This window comes from Panicum hallii, chromosome 4 (assembly GCF_002211085.1).
Source record: "Panicum hallii strain FIL2 chromosome 4, PHallii_v3.1, whole genome shotgun sequence".
Taxonomy (NCBI): Eukaryota; Viridiplantae; Streptophyta; class Magnoliopsida; order Poales; family Poaceae; genus Panicum; species Panicum hallii.
The window spans coordinates 22,254,857-22,275,962 of record NC_038045.1 but is presented as its reverse complement, the minus strand read 5'-3'; the positions used below and the strand labels follow the sequence as shown (position 1 = coordinate 22,275,962).

The window sequence follows — 21,106 nt, the reverse complement described above, 5'->3', positions numbered from 1 at the left end:
AACTATTTTTTCAGGGTTAATTGTCCCAAAAAAAAGGGGTCTTTCGAATTTCAAATCTAACTTCCATCATCTGTACCATCACACCAATTATTTCCCAAGGAAATATTTTTTCACTGCATGCCACGACCATTGGATCCTTTTCTCCAAACCTAAGAGATTTGGATTCAAGGCTAGGGGGCTGCGGGATACGTGGCATCGACTACTTATTTTTCAAATATATTCGAAGAGTAAGTAAGGAAGATTCAAGACTAATGTGATTCTCAGCCTGATTCTTCAATTCAACCTAAGGCTCGGGGGCTACTCCATATGGAGTGCGATTTTTCATCGCACATCATACCAAAGAAGTAATTCGGGGCATGAGCACCTCATAGCTTCGATGCCGCCCAGGAAGTACTCGAAAAAGAACTTCAAGACGGAGCTTCAAAAGAAGCCGAAGACTACTTCGAAAGTACTCGAGGAGCCTGCAGTACTCAGCTACGAAGAGCTCGGGGGCTTATCAGACCTGGGACTACGGGACTGTGTACATAACGTAGTTCATACAGGAATAGGGGATAGGACATGTCCTATACCTTATCTTTGTTGTATTATACTCGCATGCGAAGTAGAACTAGCCGATACAGAAGGAAGCTACTCGAGTAGTACTTGAGTACGATTTCTAAGCTAGTGTCGGACCAGGATTCATGTAACCCTATCCTCCCGGATATATAAGGGCGGGCAGGGACCCCCTCAAAACACATCAACACCCAAGGCAATACAAACCACCAAACAGGACGTAGGGTATTACACACATCGTGACCCGAACCTGTCTAAACCTTATGTTGCTTGCACCTTCGAGTTCCTGATCTCGGCGTCACCCTACCTAAAACTTACCACCTCGGGTATACCCCTCGGTGGGCAGGCGGTAAAACACCGACAGATATATCAGCCGTGCTCACGGTTAAGAGCAGCTTGGACCCTCACTCGATACTAAATTGATGTTCTTTATTTATGTTGTTGTTACTTATCTCTTTTATTTACTTAAGAGTTTTTGGTATACACTTACACTTAATTAATGCTTACTAAATAAAATTTGACAAACTAAAAGTGCTTATTGCAGTCAAATTATGTCAGCTATTCCTTGAAATTGGCCTTGCATGTCATATAATTTACTCCCCTTGCTGAGTACCAACTATAAGTGTACTCATGTTTGCTTTATTAAAATTAATGTTCCTCGGAACAAGATAATTATCCATAGTTCCCTGAAGACTTTGAGAAGTTTTAGGCGTATGTCTCCTAGTCATCTACCTGTGAAGATGAAGTTCCACTGCTAGTTAAAGATATTCATTTGTTTGCTTAAGTTTAAGACTTTTAGTCATGTAATAAAATACTTTAATACTCTTTTTCGTTATGATATTGTTTCGGTTATACACTTGTATCGTCTATCATATGTGTGTGAACTTGATCCTGGCGCATATATGAGATTCATTAGGTTCCTTTCTAAAACCGGGTGTGACAGAAGTGATATCAGAGCAGTGTTGACCGTAGGATGTTAGCCTAGTTAGTAATGGTCGAAACTTAAGGCTTATCTTGCTTAATAACCTAGCTCCTGCTTGCTTGCTTTTGAAAATTTCTTATTTCTTGATTATATCACTATTATCTTATCCTTGTTTTCATGCTTGCCTCACAAGTGTGTTTGCCTATTTTTCCAAACTCCTTCTTGCTTTAAGGTCACTCATAGACTCTTTCTAAATATATCCTCTATCTTGCGTTGTCCTTATTTTTCTACAGATGGCCAGAACCAGGGAGACCGCCCGCAAGAGCTCTCGTGGAACACTCCGTCAGATCCAACATCCTCAGGAGGTGCATGTACAGCAGAAGTAGGAGGTGCCCGCTTTTCAAGAGGTGCCCACATAGGAGGAGCCCGTGCAACCAGAGAACGCCCCCGTGATCGTGGAGATCGAGGAGGAGGAGGAGGACAACGACGATGATGACTACTACAGCTACTACGGAGGAGGATGGCTGGACACTGACACTGAGGAGGAGCCCATGGAGCTGCCTGAAGATCACACAGACACTGCAAAAGACAGTGCTGATGAGGACACCGCAGGAGGAGACAGTGCCGATCCAGGCGCCACGGGAGGAGGCAATGCAGAAGATGGTGGTGATGACCCAGCTACACCAGATGATGGTGATGATGACCCAGAGCTAGCCGCCGCAGCAAACGTGCCGCCACCAGAACCCCATTCTGAGAAGGAGCTACACTACTTGGACTTTGCTGAAGGTCCATTCCCAGCACTACTATGGAGAGCCATGCAGAGAATCGGCTTCCCACTGAGGTCACGCTATGAAGCCTCCTTGTTCAGGAATGCTCAGCAGGAGGATGAGTGGTTAGTGGCAGTGTTGGTCAGCATTCCGGATGAGAGGTATGGCAGCCAGAGGGAAGTTTATAAGCACTTTGATGATGTGCCCAGGAAAACCTTGGATGCAGGGACCGGTGAAGCTACCCGGAGAGCTCTCTATCCTCCCTGCCATGTCTACTGGGATGAGCTATAGGTCATAGAGTTCCAGCAGTTCCCTTGCTGCAGCAAGGGTGCCACCAGTGCATAGATTCCTATTCCACCCCCTGGTGAGGGAAGCTTGCTCATGGACACCACACAGGAGTTGGTCGCCGCCCTCAGCACTGACTTGGATGCCGCCGGTCCAGAAATCCAAGAGGTCAAGAGGAAGCTAAAAAAGACACTCAGGGAGAAGGCGATTCTGGAGGCCCAGCTGAGAGGAGACTAGGAGCTGCCCCTGGAGTACGACAGCGATGAGTCTACAGACTACTTGCCAGAGTAACCTCCACGCAAGCGCATCCACTATGGAGAGCGCGGCTAGCGCACCCACTACTTTTAGAGATGCTAGATCTAGGAGTTTAAGTTAGGAGTGTCCTTAAGAGTCTTTTTTAATCACTAGTTCGAACATTCTTCATAGTTTGCTTAGTCTTAGTCAGTGTACTTGTGTGCTTGGTTTTGTGAGAACAGTTTGATTTGGATCTTTGTAATGATTGCGATGAATTATGGAGTGATAACCACAATTACATCAAGTTTTAATAAAGTTAGATAGTTTAGTAAAGCTTGGGGTTATCTATTTTATTTTTTTGTCTCCATCTTATCCTTGTTTCTATCCTTTTTCCATGATTTATTTCATGAGTCTTATTTTTCTAACCGGTCAGATGGTGAAAGCCAGGTCCAAATCAGGGGTTGATCAGCCTGCAGTGCCACGTTAGGTGAGAAGCAACAACTCCAACCTAGATCCTCAGTAGAATCAGCAGCACCAGGTGCAACCAGCAGGGATGGAGCAGATCCTCACCATCCAGACTCAGCTGCTGACCAACATGGTGAATATCGCCAACATGCAGGCCCAGATGAACCAAGCTCCACCGCCACCGCCACCACCACCAGCTAGAGATAGACATAGGGAATTCATGAGTCACAAGCCCCCTTCTTTCTCTCACTCACCTGATCCTCTACAAGCTGATGACTGAATCAAGGCTGTGGAGAAGATGCTGAACATCATCCAGTGTACTGACAGGGAGAAGGTCCTGTATGCTTCTGGAAGACTGGAAGAAACCACTGTAGATTGGTGGGACGCTTAAACCACAGCTCCTGACACCCCCCAACACCATTACCTGGTAGGAATTTAAGAACAAGTTCAGAGAGCAACACATACCCAAGGGTCTGATGAAGCTCAAGAAGTAGAAGTTTCTTGCACTGAAGTAGGGAGCAATGTCTATGAGTGAGTACCAAGACAAGTTCATACAGCTATCTTGCTACGCTCCCTTAGATGTAGCAGATGAACAGGATCACTTCAGGGATCGACTGATTGGTCCTATCAAGTATCAGCTGATGGTGCACACCTTTGAGAACTTTCCGAAGATGGTAGACAACGCTATTATGGTGGAGCATGCTCACAAGGAGATAGGCGAGCAGAAGAGAAAATTTGAGTTGCCGGGGCAGTTTAGCAACAACTCACGCCCCCGCTTCACGCCCCCCATGGAACACCTTTCCGCACTGGAAGAAAGAATGTTAACTTCAGGCAGAATTAGTACCAACGCTCCAATCAGCAGAACCAGCAGAATCAGCAGGCTTAGCGTGTTGGTTAGTCAGTGCAGCGCCCCAATTTCCCGTAGAATAGCCAGAACACCCCCCTGGAACACCTGTGAGGAAGAACACCCCTGTTCCCACTGGTGGTCACATGTGCTTCAAATGTGCTGATGCTGGACACTATGCCAATGGTTGTCCCAAGAGGAACATCCAGAATACTCCAGAACAGTTCAACAATAGTGGACAGAGGCAAACTCCACAGTAGCAGCAACTACCTAGAAACAACAACTAGACCCCGCAGAACAACAAGGGCCAGCAGAACTACGTCCACGGGCATGTGAACCATATGGCCGCGGAGACCGCCTCAGGAGGCTCAGGATGTTGTGTTCGGTATGTTCCTAGTCAACTCAGCCTCTGCATTAATTTTGTTTGATTTTGGAACATCGCATTCCTTTATTTCTGCTCAGTTCATAGCAAAACATGGCATTCCAGTAAACTTTATGCCAAACCACATGTTAGTTAGTTCACCTGGGGGGAATATGAAAGCTACTTTCCAGTGCCTTGGGGTCAGTTTCAAAATCATGGGCAATGATTTTCATGCCAACTTCATAGTATTGGATTCTAGTGGGATTGATATAATCCTCGGAATGGGATGGCTGAGCAAGGTTGATGCAGTTATTCAGTGTGCCAAGAGGTCAGTGCTCCTCACGAGCCTACAAGGTGAACGGTTTGAGTTTGTGGCAACACTTCCATCCACAGCAGACTGTGCAGTGAACCTATTGAAGGCAGATTTGATTGATGACATCAGGGCAGTGTGCGAGTACTCAGACATCTTTCCGGATGATTTGCCAAGTTTGCCACCTGAACATGACATTGAGTTCCTCATAGATCTTTTACCTAGTACTTTACCTATTTCTAAGAGGCCATATAGAATGTCTGTGGGTGAATTAGAGGAACTAAAGAAACAATTGAAAGAGTTGCTAGATAAGCGGTTCATTTGTCCTAGTTCTTCACCTTGGGGAGCACCTATGATATACTTTGGGAAGAAGGATGGTACACAGAGAATGTGTGTTGATTATAGAACCTTGAATGAGGTTACCATCAAGAACATGTATTCGTTGCCTCGTATAGAAGATCTGTTTGATTAGTTGAAGAGATTTAGAGTATTCTCCAAGATTGACTTGAGATCGGGATATCATTAGTTGAGGATACAACCTTCAGATATTGCCAAGACAGCTTTCTCTACCAGATATGGGCTTTATGAATATAGAGTGATGTCCTTTGGGTTGACGAATGCCCTAGCCTACTTCATGTATCTGATGAATAAAGTGTTCATGGAATATCTTAACAAGTTCGTGGTGGTGTTTATTGATGATATTCTGGTGTATTCCAAGAATGAGGAGGAACATGAGGAACATTTGAGGGTTGTTCTACAGAAGCTTAGAGAGAATCAGTTGTATGCCAAGCTCAGTAACTGTGAATTCTAGTTGAATGAGGTTTGTTCCTTGGCCATGTCATCACTGTTGGAGGTATTGCAGTTGATCTAGGGAAGGTCAAAGATGTGCTGAAGTGGGAACCGCCAATGACAGTGTTAGAGATCCGGAGTTTCCTAGGACTCGCGGGATATTACAGGAGATTTATAGAAGGCTTCTCTAAGATAGTGAAATCGCTTACTTCACTACTAGAGAAAGGAAAGGAGTTTGTATGGTCAGAGGCATGCCATGATAGTTTTGATGAGTTGAAGAAAAGGTTGACTACTGCATCAGTATTGGTTATGCCTGACATTCACAAGAGTTTCGACATCTATTGTGATGCTTCTAAAAGGGGCCCTGGTTGTGTGCTGATGCAAGAGGGACATGAGGTTGCTTATGCATCTTGCTAGTTGAGGAAACATGAGCAGAACTATCCCACACATGATTTGGAGTTAGCAGCAGTGGTACATGCTTTGAAGATACGAAGGTACTATTTGTTGGGTCACAGATGTCAGATATACACCGACCACAAGAGTATGAAGTATATTTTCACTCAGAATGACCTCAACTTGAGACAGCGAAGATGGTTAGAGCTTATCAAGGATTATGACCTGGAGATACATTATCATCCCAGGAAGGCCAATGTGGTTGTCGATGCTTTGAGTCGCAAGAGCTATGTGAATGCGACAATGGCTAGTTAGATGCCTCGAGAATTGTATAAGGAGTTTGAGCGACTCAATCTTGGGGTCGTTGCTCATATTGAAGGGATCAATATAGAAGTGGAGCTGACTCTCGAGCAAGAGATACAGAAGGGTCAGCTTTAAGATGCTAAGATTCGGGAGATAAAGGAGATGATAGAAGCAGGCAAGACACCTGACTTCACTGAGGATGAACAGGGCACTGTATGGTTCCGGAAAAGGATATGTGTACCAGATATGGATCACCTTCATGAGAAAATTCTGCAGGAAGCTCATGACTCAGCTTATTCAATCCATCTTGGTAGTACCAAGATGTACTAGGACTTGAAGGAGAGATATTGGTGGTATGGCATGAAGCGTCATGTTGCAGCTCATGTGGCGTTGTGTGATGTGTGTCAGAGAGTCAACGCAGAACATCAGAGACTAGCTGGTTTGTTACAGCCATTAAAAGTGGCAGAATGGAAATGGGAAGAAATTGGTATGGATTTCATTATGGGATTGCCACGTACAAGGGATGGTTATGATTTGTTATGGGTCATAGTGGATCGATTGACCAAGGTAGCTCACTTCATTCTGGTGAAGACTACTTACATCGGAGGATGATTGGCAGAGCTGTATATCTCCAGGATTACGTGTTTGTATGGGGTACCTAAGAAGATAGTGTCAGACAGAGGTACTCAGCTCACATCTTGATTCTGGCAGAAGTTGCATGAGTCAATGGACACGAAGTTGAATTTCAGCTCCGCTTATCATCCACAGACAGATGGGAAAACAGAAAGGACAAATCAAGTGTTGGAGGATATGCTTAGGGCTTGTGCCCTAAAGCACAGAGGCAGTTGGTATAAGAGCTTGCCGTTTGCAGAGTTCTTGTACAATAACAGTTATCTGGCTAGTTTGAAGATGGCACCGTTTGAGGCATTGTATGGCAGGAAGTGCATGACTCCGTTTGTATTGGAGTAAGATAGGCGAAAGCCAGTTGTTCGGGCCTAAGATTATTAAAGAGGCCGAAAGATAGGTGCAGGTTGTCCGTGAGAATCTAAAAGTAGCACAGCCGAGGCAGAAGATTTATGCAAATACTCGACGACGGGAGTTGACTTTTGAAGGAGAGTTTGTGCATCTGAAAGTGTCACGTATCAGAGGTTTACGCCGATTCAGAGTCAAAGGAAAGTTGTCACCTCGTTACATTGGCCCATTCAAGATCTTGGAACGGAAGGGCGAGGTAGCTTATCAGCTAGAGCTACCTACGCGACTATTAGATGTGCATAATGTGTTCCACATATCGCAGTTGAAGAAGTGCTTGAGAGTACCCGAGGAGAAGTTGCCACTGGAGGAGTTGAATGTGCAGGATGATTTGACCTACACTGAGTACCCGGTTAAAATCCTAAACACATTGGAGAGGATCACCGGGAGTAAGAGGATTCGTATGTGTAAGGTTCAGTGAAGTCATCATGCAGAGGATGAGGCTACTTGGGAACAAGAGGATGAGTTACAGGTAGAATTTCCCTAGCTCTTTACTAGTCCAGCCGAATCACGAGGACGAGATTCCTTTTAAGAGGGTGGGTTTATAACACCCTAGTTTTCAATTTAGGAACCTAAATAAATTTTGCTAGATTTTTGTAGGAACCATAAGGTTTTTATTCAAGTTCTTTTGATTTTAGAACATTTTCCGTAAATTAAAAATAATTTACTTAGCCATAAAGAGAAATGTAAGCAAAATAGATCTTGTGCATTCTCATGTCGCATTGCATTGTTTTATTTATTCGAGTTCAGTTGAATTTAAATTTTCAAATTTAAATTCAAATGAATTTTGCTTGTATATCCTTATTTCAAAAAAATCCTTTCTCCTTTTACTCTCTCTTTTCCCTCTTTTCCTTCCCAAGCCGGGCAGCCCAATCCCTCACTCTCCCTTCCTTCTTTTGTCCCAGCCCAGCTCTTTCACTATTTCACTCTCACTCTTTTCCTCCCACGCAGCCCAGCCCAACCGGCCCAGCTGCTCCCGCATCCGGCCTGCTCTGCCCCTCCCTTCCTTTCCCCTTCTCTTCCGTCCCCAGCACGGCCCAACCCCCTCTCTCCCGGCCTGCCCCGCCTCCCTCTCCTCCTATTCCTCTCTCACCGCCAGATGGGACCCGCCCGTCGGGCCCGTCCCCCACCTCGCGCCAGGCTCGGACTCGAGCCTGAGTCTGGCCGGGGCACGCCTCCCCGCGCCACCTTGGCCCACACGCCAAGGCCTCGGCCGCCCCTATTTAAGACGCCACCCCGCACCCCTTGACCCCATCGACCCGCAGTAGCCGCCTTTCACCTCGCAAGCCCTAACAGTACCGCCGTCTCCGCTCGAGCTCAGCCGCGCCTTTGAACCCGCCGCCTCACCGCTCCTCTACCACCGCGAGCCGCCGACGGAGGTTTGCCTTGGGGTAAGGATCCTCGCCGGCCTCTTTCCCCTCTTCTTCCCCCTCTCTCACAACGGCAATTGCTCGCTGGAAACGAGCCTCGGATGGCCATTTTACGCCAAGTCCGGCGACCTCGCCGCCGCCCGCCGCTGCAAAACCCACCGACGGCAACCCTGCACCGCCGCTCGCCGTCGGATCTAGATCCCATGGTCTAGATTAGATCTGGACCGGGGTCCAACAGCCCAGTATCGGTCAACCCTAGGCATTTCTGCGAAAGAATCCCTTGGTTTTATGAAGATCAACCCACAATCCATGCTAGTTAAAAATTATTTGCAAAACAATCATTTTTCTTTTGTTTTAACCCCTGGACTTTTCTAAAATCTAACCTGCCATCCAAATCTCTATTTTTCAAATCTAAACCCTAAATTTTAGATTTATTTATGTTTTATCCCTCAGTTTCTTCGTTTAGAGCCCTGTTAGTTTCAAATCTTTTACAAATAAGCTCTGGAACCATGTTTTAGCCATAACTTCTCCGTTTTAACTCTGTTTTCATCGATTCTTATGCTCACGCGATCCTTGCAACATGTACAATAGCTTTATAACCTTGTTTTGTTCTGTTTACACTGTTTGGTGTACTGTTTCTTATTTGTTGTACTTGTTTGCTTGTATGAACTTGTGTGATGCGATAGACGGTGCGTTGTTGTACTTCTTTGCTTGTATGAACTTGTGTGATGCGATAGACGGTGCGCAGTTTGAGGATCCACAAGATCAAGGCTTTCAAGACACCGCTGAGCAGTAGCAACTCTTTGAGGAAGGCAAGTGGTCCTTGATCATACCTCGGTCCCAATAATCTTAATACACACCTTTATTTTATATGCATGCATCTTTATTTTATATGCATACATGTGTCTATAATATGATGGGTCCCAAACTAAGGACGTGCCTAGTTTTTATTGTATCCTTGATTAAATCCGGGTTGTTTACTTTATGTTGTAGCTATACTAGTTGCTCATCTATTTAGATTATGGTTTGTTAACTTGGAAACGATACTACACTTGTTTTACTTCATGTTCTGAAATACTTTATGGTGATAACTATAAGATCATTGCATTAATTGGAATATGGAGAACCATCGAGAAAAACAGTGCAACCACGATACTACATGGCTCTGATCTTGGCTAATTAATTAGAAATACTAGTTTATGATAATCTTACCAAAAGAGCAAGAGAGGTTGCATAGTCGGGTTATACTCCCTCCGTTTTTAGGTTTATTCTAAGTCAAAGTTAGTTAACTTTGAGCAAGTCAATAGAAAAATATAGTAACAATTATACTATCCAACATATGCACTATCAATATATACTTCATGGTGGATTCAATGAAACTTATGTGATATTGTAAATGTTATTATTCTTTTCTATAAATTTAGTCAAAGTTGGTCAAGTTTGACTTAAGAAAAACCTAATACGACATGTAAATACAAACAGAAGGAGTAGCTCGGTACTGTTGAGGCTTTATGATATATGGTCCTTGGCTAAGGCACTTCCTCATCAGGAGAGTTATGACCGTTTTGACTTGAAACCTTAGCGGATTGTCATAATTTTGGAATCTTTATAAAGGTCTTATAGTGAATCTCTGCCACTCACCTCGGAAGTGTTTACGGTATTTGTAAATCCGGGCATCAAGGGAAACACGAGTTGTGGGTAAAGTGTACAACCTCTGCAGAGTTAAACTGATATATCAGCCGTGCTCACGGTTAAAAGCGGCTTGACCCTCACATGATAATTGAACTTGAAGATGATCTAAATTGATGTTCTTTATTTATATTGTTGTTATTTATCTCTTTTATTTACTTAAAGATTTTTGTATATACTTACACTTAGTTAATGCTTGCTAAATAAAACTTGACCAACTAAAAGTGCTTATCGCAATCAAACTATATCAGCTATTCCTTGAAATTGGCCTTGCATATCATATAATTTACTCCACTTACTAAGTACCAATCATATGGGTACTCACGCTTCTTTAGTAAAAGCAATGCTGTTCAGAACAAGATAATTGTTCGGAGTTCTAGGCGTATATCTTCCAATCATCTACCTGTGAAGATGAAATTCCGCTGCTAGTTAAAAATGTTCATTTGTTTGCTTAAGTTTAAGACTTTCGATATGTAATAAAGTACTTTAATACTCTTGTATCATGTATCATATGTGTATAAACTTAATCCTGACACACATACGAGAGGCATTCGATTTATTTCTAAAACCGGGTGTGACAGTAAATGACCTACGTTCTATAAGAGAGGGAGTACAATCACAACTTTGAGCAAAGTAAAAGAAATCTGGGCAATATAAAAGAAAGGTCAAAATTTCTAGCGAAGTAAAACAAATCATGATCATGAGCAGGGTACTTAGAAAGAAAAATTCCTAAAATATACTTCAAACAAACCCTTCACGTAAGATATGCATACGTGCAATCAGCAGGATGCAATATTATTTACAAGGCGCTGAAAACACAATACAGTTGACATATGATCAGCATTGCACCATAGTGAATTACTTCTGTGGCTTAAACCGAACCCCAGCAATACAACTGGCAACCATCAGATTGCAAATTTACAAGTTAGTGTACATTCTGTACCCCAAAATTCTTTTGAAAACGGAAACGGGATGCCAAAACATGATTGCAAGGTTATCTGAAACCTTGCAGGATCATCATCAGTGTCAACTCTAGAATCCTACCAATTTGCGTATTTTATCGAAAAACCCACCATCACTTGTGCCAACTGCAGTAGGCTCCTCCACAGGATCCTTAAAGTTAGCCTTCTCACTTAACTCATTAAATGCGTTAACAACATTCTGTAGCCGGGCAACAAACTCAATCAAAAGTGATGCAAATGTGGCCAAGGACAAAGCGCTTGCACTTTCGTATGTTTTGGAGTCCTCATCTTCAAGTGGCAGGTTTGGATGGAACGATCTTCGAGGAGGCCAAGACAGCTTAAAACCATCTATTGTTGACGTTGAATCATATCTGTTTAGAAATGAGTTCCCAAGAAAGCTCTTTGATTGATGCGCTAAAGTTTGATCAACATTGGTAGGCTCCACTCCTTCATTCTTGTTTTCTTTGTTTCTGTTTTCTTTTTCCACAGCACTGGTGCCATTCAGGACTTCTTTGATCCCTTGAGCCTGCTTGCTAGCATCCCATCTTTCAGTATTCACCAGAAGGTATGACTTTTCATCAATCTTTTTTTGCAATTCTTCAGCTGCCATGTGGACTTCAAATAGAATATCTAAAGAACTCAACTTGGTCATCGTCTTAACTCTGTCTCCAAGCTCACGCAACACTTTAGCACCTTCTTGCCCCACTTTCTCAATCTCTGCAGCAAAAACTTTTCTGCTTTCTGGAGGTGCCTAAACTCAATAATATATTTATTTAGGATATATAGATGCATAACCTCAACAGTTTGTTGTTTAAATTAATTAAACAAACCTGAATTTCCGAAAGAATGCAACCATGCAACGCCATGACTGCAAAGGAACAGTGCCTCAATGCTCCACCAACTTTGGTGAAACTCCTCCATGGATAGTTCATCGTTTTGTAAGGACCATGGGGTGGCTCCCATATAGCAAAACCAAGCTGAAAACACAAAGAAGGACCTAATCAAAATTCACCAAATAATCTAGGTAGTACTGTTGAATGTAGAGCAAGTACAAACCAGGGTTTCCTCCTGTGCAGATGCCTCAACAGCTGCCCTGTACCCACTATATAGAGGATCATCTGATGCTTGGTACACAAGTATTTTTGAAGGAATCCTTTCGTATTCCATGCATTTCAGATATCCATCAACACAACCTAGAGCGAATGCCCAAAAAAGGTATCAAGCATACAAGAACTTGATATCATTTAATTTGGCAAATTTGGCAAGAAAATTAACAAATCAGATGCATCTATAGTCTATAGCCATTTGACAAATGACACCACAAATCATAGTTTAACTTAGCCAGCAAGTGAAATAAGGCAACATGTGAAATACTCTGAATTTTGAACAGGGTGCAAGGTCATACCTTCCAAGGATTTTGCAACACCAGTGAAATTCTTTGCTATCAAGTTGTGCAAATCCTCTCCTGCCCAGATTGGGTAAACACCTATGTTGATACCAAGACTGACAGCAGCACCAATAGCAATCAATATAAATCTGCTTGTAGCTGTATCAGTGAACTTCCCAGTGTTGTACCCAGAGACCATAACATAACAGAACGTCAACAAGAACACACGGAACCCATATTCATATGGCTTCATCTTCGGATGCAGCTTTGTCAAGGTTGTGAAAAAGGCTACCAATATGTATCATCAAAGGAAACTGAATGTTAGATATATTCAAAGGTCCCTTTGAGGGGAAAAAATTGATTGCTCCAAGAACGCCTCAGTGCTCACCGACAAGAAGGATGCTCATTATAAGAATCACTTCCTCCAATTCTCCCAGGTTTTTGGACAATTCTGCAACCGCTAGAGCAAAAGCTCCAGCAGTTAGTGTCCCCAATCCCCTATTAAACCCTTTGCTTAAGGTTGCACCTGCATTAACACTGATTCAAATCAATTACAGAGTACGAAAAATTGTATTTGCAGGCGTTCACAGCCACTGGACCCATATTCTCTAAATTGAAAATTTTCTGTTGAAGGGTCTATGTAACAACGTTAAGCCAAAAATGACAGAGAAAACAAAGTACCTAACAGGCTAGTGATAAAAATGAAAGGTATCAAAATGTACAGGTTTCTTAGTGTCAAAACAAAAAACATCCCTAATAATTAACACGAGGAATCCTAATTTAAATCCCATGTACTAAAAATAGCATTTCTCTATGTTTTTGCCTTTCTGCGTCAAAGGAATAATGCTTGCACCATTTGCAACTTAACAATCAATGATACTTTTTCTTGCAAATAGAATTCATTTCTTTAGCCAATGTGAGTGGCCATTATTCGCTGATTTCTTACATTAGACCTATACAAAAGGGTTTCCAAGTAAATTTAATGGTATCTGTACTTTAATAAGCAATTATAGACAACGATAACATTTCAGAGAAGCGACTGGACTAAACTTAAGTACAATGGTTTGAAGACGTCTCAAGAAGCATCTGGCTTAAATTTTTAAGATGTGGTGGTCCATCACTAACATAAATATGGTTCTAAAGTTACACATCCCAGTGCACAGCTGCACACAGGTTTGCAATTTAAAGCTGCCAGCCAACAGCATAAACTATACAAGCACGAATTTCTTAATCCATCTACCACCAGGTCTTCAGCAGTGTCAAAAGCCGCTCTATCACCAGGTCTTCAGCAATGGCAAGAGCTGCTCTATCACCAGGTCTTCAGCAATGTCTAAAGCTGTGGGTCACGTTCAACAAATGTACGGGGACCATGGAAGGTGTGTTTGTCATCCTTTCTCTCTGCACGGAACAACTAATTCACTTGGTCACCTAAAAGCGGACCGTTTTGTACAATGCTGGGAGTAGAAACTTAACATCTCTCGTATCATTGACTAAAAAAGAAAGATCTCATGATAATGCTTTAAGCCGACAGACCCGTGTATTTTTGACTTTTGAGTGCAACGGCAGTTGCTGATCTGCAGATTAGATGAACATTGGGCGGAAATGTTCATTCACTCATTAATTACAATGGACATGCTCCAAGAACTGATGTGTCGGGACCGAGAAAAAAGGCAGCAAAGGATCCCAACAGGAGATGACAGCATGCAAGGGTTTTGAGAAATGGGGGAATTTCAATAAGGCTGAAGAACAAACGAACTGACATCTTTGAACCCAACGATATGAAAAACTCGAGGACAGGGCAGGGGACGGCAGGGCTCACCGATGCTGAACTCGAAGACGACGACAACTGTGAGGATGGCCCAGATGGAGTGGCTGACGATGTCGCGCGGCTCCCGGAGGAAGACGAGCAGTGAGATGAGCGCGAGTGCGACGCCGACCTTCCCCGCGAAGACGGGCTTCCGCGGGTCGGCCCGCGCGAACGCCCAGAGCTCCGCCACCGCGCCGCACGCGGCACCCCACCAGCGCGCCACCGCGGCGGAGGCCCGCCGCAAAAACCCCTCCTTTGGCCGCTCCGCCTCCTGCCCGGAGGTGGTCGGGAGAGTCCAGGCCGAGGAGAGCAGCGGCACCGCGGCCCCGCGCTGGTCCTCCAGCGTCGACCACAGCGACCGCAGCCGCGCCGGAGGCGGCGGTGTCGGCGTCGGCGTCGGCGGCCGCGCGGCGGCCATGGAGGCGGATCGGCGGAAGGTCCTGCAGGGTTCTAGAGGATCGAGGGGTGGGGTCCGGTGGGGGATGCGGAGCAAATCGCACTTGGGCAGCTGGTCGCTTGCGTTTGCTCTGGGGCTCTGCGCGCTCGAGTTGGGCAGCTAGTGCTTGGCCGCGCTGTGCCTGTCAGTCCGGATGTCTGCTCTGCTCTGCTCTTTGATCGTGCCGCGCGGCGCGGCTGCTGCGGCCTGCGGAGGTGGACGGCGCGTCGCGACTCGGCGACTTGCGATCCGCTCTCGTTTTTCCGCCTTGTCGGTTTCGGATGGCGATCTGTGCAGTGTCGGCCCGGTAGAGGAAAGCGATACTGCGATCGGGAGAGGAATGGCCCGTTTTCGAGCTAGGCCTTGGAGGGGTTGGAGTTCAGGCCCACCTCAAGCGAGCGTGGAGTTTTCAAACGTTGGACCCTTATGGAATGTGTTTGTTGCTGTGGGGTTCACAGAGGGAGATCTCTTCAAATGGCCCAGTATGTATGTTTTTTCTGAAGAAAAAAATTCTTTTCACCTCCCTAAACTTTAGCGCAAATCCGCATTTCCTCCCTAGATAATAAAACCATTCATCTGGACTCATCGGACTCGCGATACCGGACATATGAACTCTCTAGCTGGTTTCTTTCAGTAGTTTTTCTCGTTTTCTTTTATGTATATTTTAGCCGAATCTTTGAAAAATCATAGTAAATCATAAAATAAAAAATCCAAGTTTTTTGACTCCACATGAGTAGATTTATGTAGTGAACATATGATATGATATAATTTAGTAAAAAAATTTTGTTGCGCTTTTAGATATATATTTTTCTGTAATTAATTCATAGCAACAGTTTTCGTAGTCCAATTATGGTGAAATTTTTATGATGCTCTAATAATTATATTTTTGAGCTGTAGTAAAAATTTCGTGCTCATTGGATCATGTATGCTTGAGCAACTGAAATTTAGTTGCTCAAGCATACATTCAATGAGCATAAAATTTTTACTACAGCTCAAGCATATAATGATTAGCCCACCATAAAAATTTCACCATAAATGAACCACGAAAACTGTAGTTATGAATTAATCACAGAAAAGTATATATCTAAAAGTATGGCAAAACTTTTTTACTAAATTATATTATATCATATGTTCGCTGCATAGATCTACTCATGTGAAGTCAAAAAAAATTAGATTTTCTATTTTATGATTTTTTTATTTACTATGTTTTTTAAAGATTTAGCCAAAATAAATATAAAAGAAAAAGAGAAAAACCACCGAGGGAGATCATATGTCCAGTATCGCGAGTCCGAGGAGTTCAGGCGAACGGTTTTATTGTTTAGGAAGGAAACACAGATTCATCCAAAGTTTAGAGAAGTAAAAGGAACTTTTTCCTTTTGTGGATCTGTTGTCTTGTTTTCCCGTTGCGTTTAGAAACCATCAGATTTTTTAAGGTACATTGCTATGGGTAATAAAATATTTTTTTAACAAACACATCAATATTCAAGATAAATACAAGTGTTAATGTGACGCTCAGGTAAATAGTATGGTCACACCCTAGATCTTTAGTGTGTGGTTATGTACAAAATGTAGCAAAAGTGTGTTTATAAATGTTAATGATAAGGAAAAGTGATTGTTTATATAATTATATTTAAATCAGGGTCCTTTTGTGCTAAATGGGTGAGCATGGAGGGTAGATTTCAAAAGTATGAGGGTTGTTTTGCTAAAGTTCAAAATTTGTGTTTAAATCGCAAAAGTAGGTGAAACTACCTTTTGGATATATGTGTAGTGTAGTTTTATCTATAGGATTTACATAAGGTTTGAAAGTTTAGCTAAGTTTTATTTTAATTTCAAAACTGTTGCTCTTCTATGGATGAATCTTTAAACAAAGTTGTGCATTTTGAAAAACTACACACTTTTTCTTTTGGGCCTATCTCCATTTGAGCACTGGTTGGAAAGTTATCTATACTTTACAGTGAGGCCCTTGTGTTTTCTGCTTTTTACAACCAGGTCCCCTTCGTCTTCCCCAATCCCGGGCTTCTCTCTGTTTCCTCATCTGCTGCACGCCGCCGCCCCCGCCCGGTACTGAGTGCTGCCCTGCAGCTCTGCGCCCTCTGCACCTTGCTCCACGCGTCGCTCTGCCCCTCCTTCCACCGCCCGCGTTGCCCGCGCAGGTCGCCCCTCGTTCCTCCACGTCGGCCAGACGCCCCGAGCGGCCGCCACGCCGCCCCATCAGGCACGCCGGCGCCGCCTGCCGCTCTGCGCCTGGCCGCGTGCTCTCCCTCCTCTTTTCCCTCTCTTCTACAAACCGGACGCTGCTACAAACCGATCCAACCCCCTCTCTCTCCAGCTGCTTGACCCTTTCTTCCTCCTCGCGACACCGAGCCGCCGCCGCCGATTCCTCACCGGAATCCTCCTCAACCGCACCATCCCGACTAAATCCCCTTAGCCTTCTGCTTCCTCACCCCCTCCGCTAGCCCCCCAGCTTGATCCGGCCCAACTTCCAGCACCCCCTCGCCGGAATCACCCCCACCCCGAGCCGCCCCTCACCGGAGCCGCCCGAGCTTCACCGCGCCGTCGAAAGCACCCCTCCGCTACCTCCTCGACCGATCCAAGTATGGAGATCGCTTCCCCCTTGCCTACTGGTGCTTCTGCGTGCGTTAGATTGTCACGTTCACCGGTTTTCGCTAGGAACGGCGACGCACCGCCACGGTCGCCTCCCCTCTTTGCCGCCGGCAGGGCTCCACCTCTACCCGTCGAGCCCCACTTCGCCCAACCTTTTCCCCACACCCTGCTGGTCGTGCCAGACCGGTCCCTCCCCGTCGGCGACCTCGCCGCCGGTGGGAACGTGCCGGAGCCGACGGCCGGTCGCCGTCGGGGCCTGGCAGGGACCTTTGTGTGAAGGTTTTTGATTTCTCAGGGACCCGAGCGCAAAAGACCAAGAACCCCCCTTGTGGTTCTATTATTTCATGTGTGTGTGTTGCTGATTTGCAAAATTCATAGAAAACCACAGAAAAATCCAAAAATTGCAAAACTAATTTTGTCGAAAACTAGATTTCAAACCCTACAACTTTTGTTAATGAAGTTTGGTATGAAACTAAATATTTTTGCATCTATTTTAAATCTAAGGTTAAAGAATATTTTGTACATAACTTCTACAGTCTAGCTTTGTTTCTTATAATTTTTAGCATGTAACTTCTATAAGCTATGTGTAACCTTATGTTAAAATTTCAAACCTAGCACTGTTTGGTAGCTTAACTTCTATTGAATTTAGACAATTCAAATTGGAAATTTGTTTTAAGTTAGCTAAGCATGTTCTTTAAATCTAATTAGTTAAGATCTTTTTGTCATACTTAATGTATTGATGAATAGTGTATAATTAAATTCCCAAAATTTTATGATCCTATTTATTTAAATTTTGAATTTTAAACTTGGAATTTAAATTTAAATGCAAATGTTCTAGTTCCTGTTTGCAATAATTTCAGTACTAAATCAGGACTCATTTATGAATAGTAATTCAAGCCTAAACCCCTTTTATTTCATAAACTCATGTGTGTTGACTCTGATGGATTGCAATCTTGTTGTGTTGTAAGATCTTAAATTTAAATCTCATTTTACTTAAATTGTTGCATATCATATAGAATCAACGACGTTCGACGACGGAGATTACGAGTTGGTCTTAGGGCAAGGCCAAGAGTTCTCCGAGGACCAAACACAAGTCGTCGAGGAACTAACTGAAGCCCCGAACCAAAGTTCAGAAGTCTCTGACACTTCTGCCCCCACCCTCACTCAAGAAGGCAAGCCCCGATGCATATCCCAGTATTTCAATTTATTACCATTTCACTTATACAATATATATTTTGCATTACGTCTAGGAGTTGGAGTGAAACCCTAGTTGCATGAGATCTTAGGAATCCAATGTATTGTACCCGAGTCCTTATCGTTTAGATGCTCCGCTAAATAGGACCGGTAAAAGTCGGGTGATTTCCTGTCACTCGCGCGATATAGGAGTTGCGTGTTTACAATTCTGCAACCATTATAAGGATGATGGACAGGGTCATGTGCTGTATCATGACCTGAAGATTACCCTGTCTGTTTTGTTAAAAAGTGGTTAAGGTCGAAATGTGTGGTAGTGGTGGCTAAGTGTTTGAAAGTACTACCCACATGCCGCGAAATATGGTAAGCGGTAAGCCTAGTACCCGAATGGCCCGGCAAATGGACATGTCTCCACCACTCGACTTTTATTTTATGTTTACACTCACCGATGTGTGGGAGTACGTTCTGCATGGCAGACAGGAATACGGGTTTCGTAGTCACGCTACAGACGTATGTCCTGCACAATTGGTGTGCGTACGGTCCTGCAGTCGCTTGTGGTGGCCCTGATCCATAAGCCGGAATATGAGGGAAACGGTTGCTTCGGAACGATCTTTGGATGTTCCAAGCATGTGAGTTAGGTTTACCTTGCAAGGTTAAATTCGATTCAGAATCATCCGCTTCTCACGAAGATTGAGACTGCTTATCCCTTTTACCACATCAAGTAACAAATATAATTATTGATGGATTAATCTTGATGGATGATAATATCTATCTTGCTTGTTTAGTATAGGTGCTTACCTAGATGACTAATCAAGCTAGAATCTGAAAGCTAAAACTTGAAAGTAGGTTATACTCTTAGTTGCTTTTTAGCTAAAAATAACCCAGAACCTTTGCAATGCCTTCATGAGTGTAGTTACGGGCTAAAGTATACCCAAACTCGGGTAAGCCTTGCTGAGTATTAGAATGCTCAGCCTTGCTAGTATCTGTTTCAGGTATAAATTTTGAGAACTCCATGGACAACCCTGCATGGCCAACTTCTGTACTTTTTGGCTGGTCCGTGGAGTGGGACCCGTCCCCGGCTGGTAATGACCCTCCTGAGTGACACCAGGCCTTGGGCTGAGCATGGTGTCCACTGTCGCGACGTGTGTAGTCGCGTAATCTTTTCTTTCCGCTGTGAGTTTGAACAAGCTGTTCTGCTTGTCAGTTTAAACATGGTTTGTATAAGTTTACTTGAGTTTGAAACTGGTTTGTAATAATGTTCGAATATCTGTAAATTAAAAGTTGATGAGCTATTCTGTGATTGTAAACTCGCCTTCGAGCGAGGTAAGCCTACTTCGATCCTGTTGAACCGTGGTTGTATCGGGCGGAGACCCGACAGACCAATGGATTGTTTCGTTTGAAGTGCGTTGAGTTAATGACAGCTGCATAGTGATCATTAGCGCACTTGAGCCGGAATAATTCAGGTGGTTCTACCACAGTTAATTCCTCATTTTGGAGACAGAACACTGCTGCTCGAGTGAAACGGTGCACTTGGTGGGGTTCATCAAGTAGGCGAATTCGTAGGTCTACACATAAGAATACCTAGATGAGTGAAACTTCAATATATATTATAATACCTAGATCAGTGACACACTCGGGATTAAGAATGTTTGTTAAGACAACATGGCAACTAAGCCCCATCTAAAAAAACTAAGCCCCATCTAAAAGAAGCCCCACCTAAGTCGTTCCTCCCGGAACCAACACATAATTTCTTAAAGTCAATATCTAATTATTAGCTATATATGCCCAGAAAAGCCCGCAGCCCGGCAGCCCACCCAAAACCATGGATTTTTGGCCCAGTCCGAACCTGACCCGGCCTGGCCTTCATAGTGCGTGGGCTGGCATGGCCCGTTAGATAAAATTTGCCAACAAATGAGTTTACAAGTACGTTGGATCCGTTAAGGTTGATGCCTAGAACGTAAAGCCCTAGGGACTTATATGGGTAATCTCAGGTGGCTATTAGTACCTATATATGTATAGATCTGACTTGCAGCACTACTTCCTGTCAAAATTTAAATCCATGTACAACTCAACCTTACTTTTTGTAACGACACCTACGATCGTGAGGTAAGAAGGTAAGGATCCTCAGCTAACTGGGGAGTTAGCCTTCCCGTCGGTGATGCGAATCGAACGCTGTTTCTCAAGCAGTGGCCTACTTGAGATGCTGCCAATATATCAACTTAGGTTAATTATATTGGGAGTATATGGTTCGGCGCAGGGTATGGCGATCGCTGTTCATACCCCCGCATTTTGCGGTACCCCGTGAATACGTTGTTTCGATAACGTATGTTAACGTTGTCTATACGGCGGTAATTGTACAGATGCTGTTTCTATAGTGAACAATAATGTTTGGGGACGCTTTCATGT

The 21,106-nt window shown here is 43.8% G+C and overlaps 1 protein-coding gene across 1 annotated transcript; it reads right to left on the bottom strand.

Moving 5' to 3' along the window:
• Positions 1 to 11,050: 11,050 nt before the first annotated feature.
• On the bottom strand, positions 11,051 to 15,056 carry LOC112890901 (aluminum-activated malate transporter 9-like). The gene is made up of 6 exons (XM_025957772.1): positions 14,482 to 15,056; positions 13,051 to 13,188; positions 12,681 to 12,950; positions 12,332 to 12,468; positions 12,106 to 12,252; positions 11,051 to 12,026 (listed from the first exon to the last, which is right to left on the bottom strand). Exons 1-6 carry the CDS (start codon positions 14,885 to 14,887, stop codon positions 11,346 to 11,348), a joined length of 1,779 nt encoding a protein of 592 aa, XP_025813557.1. The 5' UTR covers positions 14,888 to 15,056; the 3' UTR covers positions 11,051 to 11,345.
• Positions 15,057 to 21,106: the final 6,050 nt, after the last annotated feature.

Excerpts from the sequence above, each read along its gene's own strand:
- LOC112890901 (XM_025957772.1), bottom strand. The coding sequence starts at position 14,887 with ATGGCCGCCGCGCGGCCGCCGACGCCGACGCCGACACCGCCGCCTCCG. Across the intron at positions 12,951-13,050 it reads AATGAGCATCCTTCTTGTCG|CCTTTTTCACAACCTTGACA; the intron begins GTGAGCACTGAG and ends ACATATTGGTAG. Across the intron at positions 12,469-12,680 it reads TGTTGCAAAATCCTTGGAAG|GTTGTGTTGATGGATATCTG; the intron begins GTATGACCTTGC and ends CATTCGCTCTAG.